The following is a 12,987-nucleotide window of genomic DNA, read 5'->3' as shown; positions in this document are numbered from 1 at the left end:
GGACAGATTTGTCCTTTTTGGCAGGAGGAAAATTCTAAAAGGAAGAATTCTGAAAGATCTGGAGGAGCCGGGCATGAAAAGATTGGTTGATGCCCTGGATGCACAGGGATGGAAGGACATGGTTCTTCAACTAGATGGCAGGCTGGCAAGGAAAGAGCTGATCGAGTTTATGGCAAATGCCACTGTGGTGAATGGGGTTGTTACAAGTGTGGTGAGGGGAGTGGAGGTGCAGTTTGATGCACCTAAATTGGGCAGAATTCTAGACATACCCTGTGAGGGCTATGATGACTATACTAGGCAAAGGTGGCCTTGTCTAGATTCTCTCCCTTCTGCTCTCCAAATCACCAGAAATTTCTGTGATACCAAGTCTGCTGAAGAAGTGCATGAGGCTAGGTTTGTGCAAAAGAGTGAGATGAAGCCTGAGCACAAGGTGCTCTTTGAGTTTGTGAACAAGTGTTTGCTGCCCAGAAAGGAGAGAAGACACACTGCGAATTACATGGACCTGGTCCTTCTGGAGTGTCTTGTGAGAGGAAAGCAGATTAACTGGCCTGCTTTCATTGTCAAGCTGTTGGATAGAGTCATCAATGGCTCCAAGGCTCATGCCACACCTTATGGGTTTATACTGACAACTGTCTTGGCCAAGTTAGATGTGCCATTGAAAAAGTGGTAGATGGCCTCCAGCAAAGAGCACTTTGGAATCAAAACTCTGCAGGCTTGTGACTATCTGCTAAGTGTAACCCCAGTTGAACCTGGTTCATCCTTGAAGACTCCTATGAACAGCAAAGTTAGGGCATTGGTTCTAGAGTGTGAAACAAAAGATGCAGAAATTGCTAGGCTCCAGGCTCGCATTACTGAACTAGAAAATGAAAGAAATGGCCTCAAAGCTGAGCTAGCAAAGGAAAAGGAAAAGAGTGAAGGGATGCTCCAAACAATGCTTAATCTTCTTCAATCCCAACCCTCTAGTTCCTCCAAGCCCTAGAACCAGTTTAGAAACCCCCTCAGTGACCCAAATTCGGGACTTTTCTGTTTTTTTTGCTCATGGTTAGATATTTGTTTTTCTTTTTGTGATCTGTTTTGTGGAAACACTTCCTAATCAATGACAATGTGCTTTGTTTTCTCTTGTTCTATGAAACTTCTGATCTTAATAGCTAAATTTCTTGTGAAGTTGATTATTGATTAACTGACCTCAGTGTCCATGAGTAATAATTAACATCTGGGATTCATATAATATGCAACTTTTCGATGATGCCAAAAGGGGGAAGAGATATTGTGCTTTACTTTGTATTCTGAAATAAAGTGATATTTATAACCTGATTAAACCTGGTCCTTAATGATAAGTTAAATTACTGTGTGATAATTAAGCTGAGTTCCACAGGGTCTCTGATCGATAAAAGCGCAGAGTTTGTCATCATCAAAAAGGGGGAATTTGTTGGCCCAAGTTCAGATGAAGTTTTGAAGATTGACAAAATGAACTTAGTCATGAACCAGGTCCATCATGTGAGACAGACACAGTGTTGATATACTTATACACGTGACATACGTGTGAAGATAAGTCTCAAGGGTCAGCAACAACATCTTCTGAGTTGATCGAAAAGGTTGCATAGGATAAGGAGTTGAAGTCTCCTTATGTGAAGAGAACTACATCCGGATAAAGAATAAGGATTGGAGTTTGAATTGTTCTAGGACTCGAATTTGATGAAGGATCAGCAATTCGAGTTTTAATCAAACTCTGATTACTAACTCTATAAATAATAATGATTGTTCTCTTTTACAGGGTAGCACACAAACGCAGAAGTGAAACTAAATTGAAGAGCAAAATAGCAAGGCTTTTTGCAAGCAATTTACGTGAGATTCAAGTGTGCAAACCTGAAGCTACTTGGACAAGATAGAAGAACCAATTCCATTGTGTCTTTCTTTTATTCTAGTTCAATTGTAGTAGGTGTTTTAAAATTGTACCTTTCAGCTTTCATAGAAGCAATTGTATTAGGTACTTTGAGTATTCAAGTTAGAGTTAACTTGAAAGTGTCGCAGCAGTTGAGGCTGTGTGCCACACTGGGATTAGAGTTTAATCCTTAGATTTACAAGAGTTTTGTAAATGCTGTTTTGGCTCAGTGATTTTAGTGGAAGTTTGGAAAAATCCTACTGAGTAGTAGGTTGTGGTTTTTTCACCTTTTGAGCCAGGTATTTTCCACGTAAAAATCTCTGTGTTCTTTATTTTATGCACTCTTAATTCCGCAAACAGTCTTAGTAAGTACATCTAGAAGAACCAGGTTCTTCTAGTGCGAAAATTAGGTACCACACAAATCACCCCCCCTCTTGTGTGGTATTGACGTCTAAGAACATCAGTTTCTAAACAAGGATATTTTCTTTATATGATATTAATTCAATCTTGTGATTATTATTAAGATTTGAGAGTAACAAAAAATCAATACGAGTAAAAAAAGAAATAATATATAGTATATATATATACTATATATATATATATATATATATATATAATATATAATATATATAATTGAGAGATGTGGTTACGGAATGAACATGATCCTTTTACCTTACTAAAGTTTTCGTGTTCGAACTTTAATAAAAATACACAACGCAAATTTAAATTACTTGAGCTACTAACTTTCGAATGCTAGATAATTATAAATAAAAAGTATATAAAGGGGTGGAGGCACAAGTTTCCATGGGAAATGGAGGGAAGAAAGTGGAGGGAAGAAAGTGGAGGGAAAATGAGCTCCCTTTTGCTTTGGAAAGAGCAAGTGTCCCTCATTGGTGGTGGAAAGAAAAGTGAATGTGCTTATATTGAGAAATTACTTCTCTAATATTAATTGGGTTGGAAAGAAAGTAAGCCTCGCGCCGTCGTTCGATGCGACCTGGTCGATTTCTTTCCTGGACTATTTTAAATCCTTTTTTCCGGAATATTTCAAACGGGTAATGGTCCCACCTGTTCCAACAGCCATGGATGTTTCTGAAAGGCTGCAAACCTTTCAGAAACTGTGCCAGAAAATGACTATAAATATGCCTTGATCCCAGAATATTTACTTACAAAATTTTCTGATCTTCTTCTTCTTTATCTAAACAAAATTTTCCAGTGAGTTTTCAACCATTGAGTGGTTTGAAGTTCATCAAAGTTTTTGGTACCAATACACTGGTGAGTTAAATCGTTCTATCCTGGGAGGATAATATTCCAGCACCTTAGATACTTGAGGGGAATAATCTCCTTAAGGACATATTGTGCATTCAGTGGGCTCGATTTATTTTGAAATTATTTTTTAGATATTATTTCAACATTATGTTGCTGCTAACTTTCTGTTTCTATTTTTTTTGTTTCAAAAAGTTTATTGTTTTATTATAGTAATACAAATTGGCTAAAAATCTTAAGGAAATTATTTTTTTATATTGTAATCTGTATTCTGTTTTTGGAGATTAAAACCTGTGTGGTTTCCTACTCCTTCTGAATTTTTCTATTCTGATTTGAAAATATAAAAACGTCATCGAAATATTAAAATCCAGAAACGATTTGAAGAACATAAAAACTTTGTCATTTTCTGTGAAACAATATATACAAAATTCAGTTTTTATTTGTTAAACGTAATGTTTATCATTTTACTGTTCTATTTTTTGCCATTAATTGAACTCTTCTGTTGTTGATCGTGAGAAATGGCAATTGATAATGGAAATCTTCTGCGACTGTTGCGGCAACGACGATAGCCTCGTCAAGCAGAACTGCTGTGCCTCCGGTCGAGAAACCGGGAAAATTTTCTGGAGCCAACTTCAAAGGATGGCAGCAAAGGGTGTTCTTCTGGCTTACCACACTTGGTATGCAGAAATTCACCAGTGAAGAACCTCTAGTGCTTTCCATGGACATGCTAGACAACGAGAAATTTATGATTGTTGAGGCGTGGAAACAAGCAGATTTTCTATGCAAAGGCTACATCCTATGTGCTTTGGAGGATAACTTGTGCAATATCTACGGTGCTATGAAAACTTCGAAAGAATTATGGGACACACTTGAGAAGAAGTACAAGACTGAAGATGCATGCTTGAAAAAGTTTGTGGTTGCCAAGTTTTTAGACTATAAAATGATGACATCAAAATTGTTGGAACCCAATTTCAAGAGCTTCAACTTATTTTTCACGACCTTATTGTTGAAGGTATGGTAGTGAATGAAGCATTTCAAGTGGCTGCAATGATTGAAAAACTACCTCATTCGTGGAGAGATTTCAAATACTATCTAAAGCAAAAGCGCAAAGAAATGAAGTTGGAAGATCTTGTGATTCGTTTCAAGATTGAGGAAGACAACAAAACAACCAAGAAGAAGTCTCGTGAAAATTCAACGATTGTGGAAGCTAATATCGTTGAGAAGACTGCTCCAAAAAGTAAGAAGAGGCAGAGGTCTTCTGGACAGACTAAGGAGCAGAACAAGAAAAATACAAAGGCAACTGCTACAATGCGAAAAAGATGGTCACAAGGCCCCTTATTGGCGTCTCCCGAAAAAGAATAAGAAAAAGGACAGGCCAACATAGTGAAGAAAAATGATGACATTGATGATCAGTGTGCAATACTTTCGGAGACCTAGTTGGAAATCCGAAAGTGTGGTGGATTGACTCTGGAGCCACTCGACATGTCTGTGCTGTCAAAGAAGCATTTGCGACTTACTCTACTACTGGTCCCGAAGAAGAGCTTTTCATGGGAAATACTGCAACAACCAAGATTGAGGATTATGGAAGATATTCCTGAAGATGACTTCCGGCAAGGTGTTAATGCTCAACAACGTTCTTCATGTTCCTACTATTAGGAATAATTTAGTTTCAACTTTTTTACTTGTTAAGAATGGATTCAAATGTGTATTTGTATATGACAAAATTGTTGTAAGCAAGAATGAAATGTATGTTGATTACTTTGACACTTACTCGCTAGTAACGAAGATAACATCTAGTAGGGTCTTAGTGACACTAGCGGCCATGTATGGTCTTGAAATCCATCAAATGAATGTTAAAACAGCTTTCTTGAATGGAGAATTGAAGGAAGAGATTTACATGGAACAACCTGAGAGTTTTGTGGTTCCGGGTAAAGAAAAGAAAGCATGCAAACTGGTTAAGTCGCTTTATGGACTTAAACAAACACCCAGACAATGGCATGCCAAATTTGACAAACAATGTTGGCAAGTGGGTTTAAAATTAACGAGTGTGACAAATGTGTTTATATTAAAAACACTCCAGGTCATGAAGTCACTATTTGTTTATATGTTGATGACATGTAGATAATGAGCAAAACCAAGCGGAGTTCATGGCTGAAACGAACACAACCGTGAGAACCGTAGATGGTTAAGGGTTGATTGTGTGACTTATATTGTCTAGGTATACAACAAAGCTCGATGGTTCAAAGATATCAAATCTATCGATTGACCGAGTATATCCGATATAAGTTCACTACGGAAAGTTCAAAGGAAAACCTACTTATCCAGATGCAATTAATCATTGCATATAGATCACACACAAGTCCGTGCATTCCTTTATCTTATAGCCATTACCCATTCATGTAGGGGATTGTTGGGATTAAAAGATTGATGAATAGGAAATTGAGGGAAGAAAGTGGAGGGAAAGTGAGCTCCCTTTTGCTTTGGAAAGAGCAAGTGTACCTCATTGGTGATGGAAAGAAAAGTGAATGTGCTTATATTGAGAAAGCACTTCTCTTGGTGTTAAATGAGTTGGAAGGAAAGTAAGCCTCGCGCCGTCATCGTCGTCACTCGCTCGGCTCGGCTTCAGCTTTGGTCAAAGATCGATTAATTGATTAATCTTTCTGGACAAAAATTTTTTTCAATTAATTAATTAATTAACGAAAATTCAACCTGGAATAACCCGGGACCCGCGACGCGACCCAGTATGTTTCTTTCCCAGATTATTTTAAATCCTTTTTCCCAGAATATTTCAAACGGGAAATGCTTCCACCTGTTCCAACAGCCATGACTGTTTCTGAAAGGTTGCAAACTTTTCCAAAAACAGTGCCAGAAAATGGCTATAAATATGCCTTGATCCCAAAATCTCTACTTACGAAATTTTCTGATCTTCTTCTTCTTATGCACAAAATTTTCCAGTATGTTTTACAACCATTGAGTGGTTCGAAGTTCATCAAAGTTTTTGGTACCAATACACTGGTGAGTTAAGTCGTTCTATCCTGGGAGGATAATATTCTAGCACCTCGAGTATTTGAGGAGAATAATTTCCTTAAAGACACACTGTGTATTTAGTGGGCTCGATTTATTCTGAAATTATTTTTCAGCTATTATTTCGACATTCTGTTGCTGCTAACTTTATGTTTCTGTTTCAGAAAGTTTACTGTTTCATTATTCTATTATAGTAATACAGATTGGCTAACAACGAGTTCAGCCGAATTCATTAGCTTTTTCTCAAATAATACATTTAATATTTTGAATTTATAAAATATTTATAAATATTAAATCTAGAACACAGTCATTAACACTTGAAGTCGTGGTTTCAAAATAGGTTTGTTTAAGAAAATTTAGCAAATAAAACAAAAAAGAGCTTGTATTTTCTTCTTCCCAATTGTCCTTTAGTTCTCATCACTTGTTAATTTGTTCTCTCCGTCAACCCAGTCTTGGCCACCACGTAAACACAGCATTGACTTGTCTCTCCCTTTTCCCTATTTTCCTCACCTTTTTAAATTTTCCACATTATATTCATTATATTTAATCAATCAAATCAAAGTTGGAAAAAAAACGGAGTAATAATCAAATGGAGTAGTATATATATACCAGACCAATGAAAGAGCACTCGTAAGCTAAAGCCCATAATTCATCACGAAACCACAATATAGAGGAAACCTGACGTGTCCCTTAAAATCTAACCTTGAACCTCTGAGACCTCCAAAAAAACATCATGGAAATTGTAAAGGGCATGTCTGTGTTTCAATCTTTCTCATTTTCTCTAAGGTATGTAAGCCTTGATTATGAATCCCTCCTAAACCCCATTTTCTTACGTGTCATTAGTTGTTCTTTGCACCTGGGATTGTTCCTTGTAATTCTTGGGCTGTGTTGTTGGAATACAATCAGGAGGGACAATAATGCTGGCCACAAACAGAGTAGTACTAGGAATGCTAGGTTCTTGTACTACAAACCAACCTTGTTTTGTTCAATAGGTCTAGCCATCTTTAGTTTTGTGTTATGTTTGTTAACTCATTTTTATTGGTATAGAAATGGTTGGTCAGAGGAAAAAATTATAACCCTTTTGGATTTTGCATTAAAGTTGCTAGCTTGGTTGTCAATCTCTGTTTTCTTGCACACCCAGTTCCTTAATTCTTGTGAAACCAAATACCCTCTTGTTTTAAGAGTTTGGTGGGGGCTTTTCTTCTTTGTTTCTTGTTATTGCCTAGTTATAGACCTTGTTTATGGGGAAAAGAACCAATCTTTACCAACTCAATTTTGTATCCCTGATGTTGTTTTCACTCTTATGGGGTTATTCTTCTGCTTTGTTGGGTTTATTGTTAAAAAAGAGAGTGAGGAGAATATGCTTCAGGAACCCCTCTTAAATGGTAGTGTTGCCAATGGCATAGACTCAAAGAAGTCTACTGGGGATCAAACTGTGACCCCTTATGCCAATGCTAACATTTTTAGTCTCTTTACTTTCTCTTGGATGGGTCCCCTAATTTCTGTTGGCAACAAGAAAACATTAGACCTTGAGGATGTTCCTCAGCTTCACTTTGATGATAGTGTCAGAGGGAGTTTGCCTATTTTTAGAGAAAAACTAGAATCTGTGGGTGGGGGAAATAGTAACCGTGTGACTACCTTTATGCTGGTGAAGGCTTTGGTTTTCACAGCACGGAAGGAGATAGTGTTATCGGCTCTCTTCGTGCTTCTTTACGCTTTGGCTTCTTACGTTGGCCCGTACCTCATTGATACCTTAGTTCAGTATCTGAATGGAAAACGAGACTTTGATAATGAAGGTTACGTCTTAGTTGCTGCATTCTTCGTTGCAAAGTTGGTAGAGTGTTTGGCACAAAGGCATTGGTTTTTCAAGGTGCAGCAGGGAGGGTATCGGGCACGGGCGGCGCTGGTTGCCAAAATCTACAACAAGGGTTTAACCCTCTCCTGTCAGTCAAAGCAAAGCCACACTAGTGGAGAGATCATCAATTTTATGACAGTTGATGCCGAGAGGATTGGTGACTTCGGTTGGTATATGCATGATCCTTGGATGGTAATCATACAAGTTGCTCTGGCATTGGTGATACTCTATAAAAATCTTGGCCTAGCTGCTATTGCCGCGTTTGTTGCTACAATAATAGTGATGTTGGCAAACATCCCTTTAGGGAGTTTGCAGGAGAAGTTTCAGGAGAAACTCATGGAATCGAAAGATAGAAGGATGAAGGCTACATCTGAAGTCTTAAGGAATATGAGAATACTCAAGCTTCAAGCTTGGGAGATGAAGTTTCTGTCTAGGATCTTGGACCTCAGGACAACAGAGGCAGGATGGTTGATGAAATATGTGTACACATCAGCTATGACTACTTTTGTCTTCTGGGTTGCTCCTACATTTGTTTCTGTGACGACCTTTGGCGCTGCAATGCTTATGGGAATCCCACTTGAATCTGGGAAGATATTGTCTGCACTTGCGACATTTAGAATTCTTCAAGAGCCCATCTACAATCTCCCAGATACAATTTCAATGATTGCTCAAACCAAAGTTTCTCTTGATCGTATTGCATCTTTCCTTTCTCTTGATGACTTGCAGCCTGATGTCATAGAGAAGCTTCCAAAAGGTAGTTCTGATGTAGCAATTGAGATTGTTGGTGGGAACTTCGCTTGGGATGCATCCACCTCCACTCCACTTCTAAAGGATGTAAATCTTAGAGTGCTTAATGGCATGAGAGTTGCCATTTGTGGTACAGTTGGTTCAGGAAAATCAAGCTTACTGTCAAGCATTTTAGGAGAGATGCTCAAATTATCAGGGACTATTAAACTCAGCGGAACGAAAGCTTATGTTGCGCAGTCGCCCTGGATACAGAGTGGAAAGATAGAGGAGAACATATTATTTGGTAAAGAGATGCAGAGGGAGAAGTATGATAAAGTTCTTGAAGCATGCTCCTTAAAGAAAGACCTGGAAATTCTCTCTTTTGGCGATCAAACAGAAATAGGGGAGAGGGGCATTAATTTGAGCGGTGGACAGAAGCAGAGAATACAGATTGCTCGTGCTCTTTACCAAGATGCTGATGTTTACCTATTTGATGATCCGTTCAGTGCTGTGGATGCTCATACCGGATCCCATCTCTTCAATGTAAGTCCTTTCATATATATGCTTTATTTTCATGCTTGATACATTTTACCTAGACACTTGATTGACCCATCTTTTAATTGCAGGAATGTATAATGGGGCTATTGAATTCAAAAACAGTTTTGTATGTTACACATCAAGTGGAGTTTTTGCCTGCTGCGGATTTGATCTTGGTACTCTTTCCTTTCAGTAATTATTGTTTGCTTAATATCATATATAGACTTAACTCATTTGACTATGATATTTCTCTTCAGGTCATGAAAGATGGAAGGATCAGTGAAGCTGGGAAATACAATGATCTTCTCAAATTAGGTAGTGACTTCATGGAACTTGTGGGTGCTCACCAAGAAGCTTTAACAGCAATTGACACAGTTAAGGGAGAAGCATTGAAAAAGAGCGAGGAAATGACTGGTGATAATACAAATGTGCAGAAGGATAAAAAGATTCCAGATGGCCAAAATGGTAAAGTGGATGATATTGTTGGAACAAAGGGACAAATTGTTCAGGAGGAGGAAAGAGAGAAAGGTAGTGTTGGTTTTGCAGTTTACTGGAAATATATAACAACTGCATATGGAGGTGCTCTCGTGCCATTTATGCTGTTGGCACAAGTTGGTTTTCAGCTCCTTCAAATTGGAAGCAATTATTGGATGGCGTGGGCAACTCCCGTCTCAAAGAGTGATCCACCTCCTGTTGGGGGTTCTACTCTCATCATTGTATATGTTGCTTTAGGAATTGCAAGTGCTTTCTGCATCCTTGCTAGAACCATGCTTCTTGTTACCGCTGGATATAAGACAGCCTCATTGCTTTTCCATAAAATGCATCTTTGCATTTTCCGTGCTCCAATGTCCTTCTTCGATGCCACACCAAGTGGGCGGATTCTAAACAGAGTAAGTGAATGATTACATTTCCTTTATTTACCTCTCTTATTAGTGTCGATCTTTCTGTTACCTGACTAATCAATATTTTTCAAAATTTGCTCAAATGTGCTTTGGTATGACAACAGGCATCAACAGATCAAAGTGCAGTTGATCTGAACGTTCCCTTTCAAGTTGGATCCTTTGCCTTCACAATAATACAACTTTTAGGAATTATTGGAGTAATGTCACAAGTTGCATGGCAGGTCTTCATTGTCTTTATTCCGGTCATTGCAGTTTGCATCTGGTTGGAGGTTGCTACGATCCCCTTTTTCGTGTTCTTTGCCTTCACAATAATACTAGTATATGCTTTTTCACAAAGTGAATTATAACTTTAGCTACATTTATAAACATGAGTTACATTTAAGTGGTGGGTTTGTTTTAATTGCAGCAATATTACATACCATCAGCACGAGAACTGGCACGACTAAATGGGACATGCAAAGCTCCAGTAATACAGCACTTTGCCGAGACAATTTCAGGATCAAGCACAATTAGAAGTTTCGATCAGGAATCTAGATTCCAGGATGCAAGTATGAAATTGATAGACAATTATTCTCGACCTAAGTTTCACACCGCTGCTGCAATGGAGTGGCTCTGCATGCGTTTGGATATGTTATCTCTGATCACTTTTGCTTTCTCGTTAATTTTCTTGATCTCTCTTCCTGTTGGAACAATTGACCCAAGTAAGTTTTCTATCTTCATGTTTTCTTTCCTTGAAGTTTGTTGTGTTGAATAACTCTTAAGAGCACATTTCTCCGTTTCTTGATTTACAGGTGTTGCTGGCTTAGCTGTTACATATGGGCTTAATCTGAACATAATACAAGCTTGGGTTGTTTGGAATCTTTGTATGATGGAAAATAAAATTATTTCTGTTGAAAGAATACTTCAGTATACTGCTCTTCCAAGTGAACCTCCTCTTATCATAGAGTCTAACAGACCAGACCCTAACTGGCCATCTTGTGGAGAGGTTGATTTTAGCAATCTTCAGGTAAATTAAGTTATTCTCTGGTGTTAATTATGCAGGTTAATTTGTTGGTATGGGTTGATATATCTGAAAACTTTTAATAGGTCCGATATGCTCCTCACATGCCTCTCGTGTTGCGAGGCCTTACATGCACTTTCTTTGGTGGAAAGAAGACTGGAATTGTCGGTAGGACAGGCAGCGGTAAATCTACTCTAATACAGACCCTCTTCCGCATAGTTGAACCAGCTGCTGGACAAATAAAAATAGATGGTACCAACATCTCCTCAATTGGTCTTCATGATCTACGGTCTAGATTGAGTATAATTCCACAGGATCCAACTATGTTTGAGGGGACAGTTCGCAGCAACCTAGACCCACTTGAAGAGTATTCAGATGAACAAATTTGGGAGGTGACAGCTTGGTTTTGCCTATTTTTGGATTTATTTTGTTTCAGATAGGAAAATGACAACTTTTATTTTATTGAGAAACTTTGTTTGATGTTATGCTTCAGGCGCTCGATAAGTGTCAGCTAGGAGAAGAAGTGAGGAAGAAAGAAGGCAAACTTTATTCTACAGGTAACTTCAAGAACCACATCATTTTCTGATGATTTCCACTTTTAGAGCTGTAATAATTATCTTCATTGCGTTGCTGCAGTATCTGAGAATGGAGAGAACTGGAGTGTAGGCCAAAGGCAGCTGGTCTGCCTTGGCCGTGTGCTACTGAAAAAGAGCAAGGTCCTGGTCCTTGACGAGGCTACAGCATCTGTCGACACTGCAACTGATAATCTTATTCAGCAAACTCTAAGGCTGCACTTCTCTGATTCCACGGTTATAACCATTGCTCATAGGATTACATCTGTGCTTGACAGTGATATGGTCCTACTATTAGATCATGGTAAGAATCATCGTTTATGTTCTGGAGCAAGCGGAGAAGGAAATTCTTGGTATTTACCTTTTTTTTATGCTATGCTGCAGGGCTCATTGCTGAATACGACACTCCAGCCAGGTTGTTAGAGAATGAATCCTCATTGTTTGCTAAGCTCGTGGCAGAGTATAGTATGAGGTCAAATTCAAGTTTTGAGAATGTTTCAGACATGTGAGTCTCAGAAACTAATCTTCGTTAATAATGTTACACGACGATGATGATGAAAATTAGGGGACTCTGGACGAGTACCTTAGTCGATAGTGTTTTGAGTTTCCGTCTGTGGACATCATAGCTTGAAGAAGAACCAGCGAAACGCAGGTCATGCCTGTGGCTTGACGGAAGCTGCAACAATCCTATGGCAGGGAAAGAAACCTATATCTAGTGATGCAATATTGATTGTGAAGTGGCACTTGTTTTTGTTTAGACTTTTTGATGAGAAAATGTATACGTAACTTTGTGTTTACAATAATTTGAATGTATGTTGAGTCTAGTGATTAGTTAGTTAAGAGTACACGGATTTTGCTCCTTCTGGGTAAAAGAAGTAACCTTTTTGTTGAGAGTTGAAAGTGAAATTACTAGTGTCGAATTTTGCCGTATAAGCTAAAATGAAACACTTTTACGATTAACTCCTTGTGCAACAAAGGAAAAATTCATTGGAAGACTAGCTGTTTATGTTTCATGAGTCTCATCTATAGTGAACTATAAAAAATTTCCTCTTTTTTGTAATAAAGATAAAATAAATAGTAAAATGGGAAAAGTATTTATGAGTTTATATTTTATATTTGTTGTTTATCAAGTGAAATAATTAGCACAATGTGCTCGCCATGGGTCAAATTCTAAATTTTAGTGACTTAAGTTATTCAGTATTTCTTAAAATTTTATAATAGTATTG

The 12,987-nt window shown here is 38.0% G+C and overlaps 1 protein-coding gene across 1 annotated transcript; it reads left to right on the top strand.

Annotated features, from left to right (window-relative positions):
* Window positions 1–6,769: 6,769 nt before the first annotated feature.
* Window positions 6,770–12,759, top strand: LOC109211735 (ABC transporter C family member 3). Its single transcript, XM_019375307.1, has 10 exons — window positions 6,770–9,293; window positions 9,377–9,463; window positions 9,545–10,177; window positions 10,294–10,458; window positions 10,596–10,890; window positions 10,981–11,195; window positions 11,276–11,581; window positions 11,683–11,746; window positions 11,826–12,065; window positions 12,146–12,759. Exons 1-10 carry the CDS (start codon window positions 6,903–6,905, stop codon window positions 12,268–12,270), a joined length of 4,521 nt encoding a protein of 1,506 aa, XP_019230852.1. The 5' UTR covers window positions 6,770–6,902; the 3' UTR covers window positions 12,271–12,759.
* The last annotated feature ends 228 nt before the right edge of the window (window positions 12,760–12,987 follow it).

This window comes from Nicotiana attenuata, unplaced genomic scaffold (assembly GCF_001879085.1).
Source record: "Nicotiana attenuata strain UT unplaced genomic scaffold, NIATTr2, whole genome shotgun sequence".
Taxonomy (NCBI): Eukaryota; Viridiplantae; Streptophyta; class Magnoliopsida; order Solanales; family Solanaceae; genus Nicotiana; species Nicotiana attenuata.
Note: the sequence above shows the minus strand (reverse complement) of the source record. Positions and strands in the feature narration are given on the sequence as shown.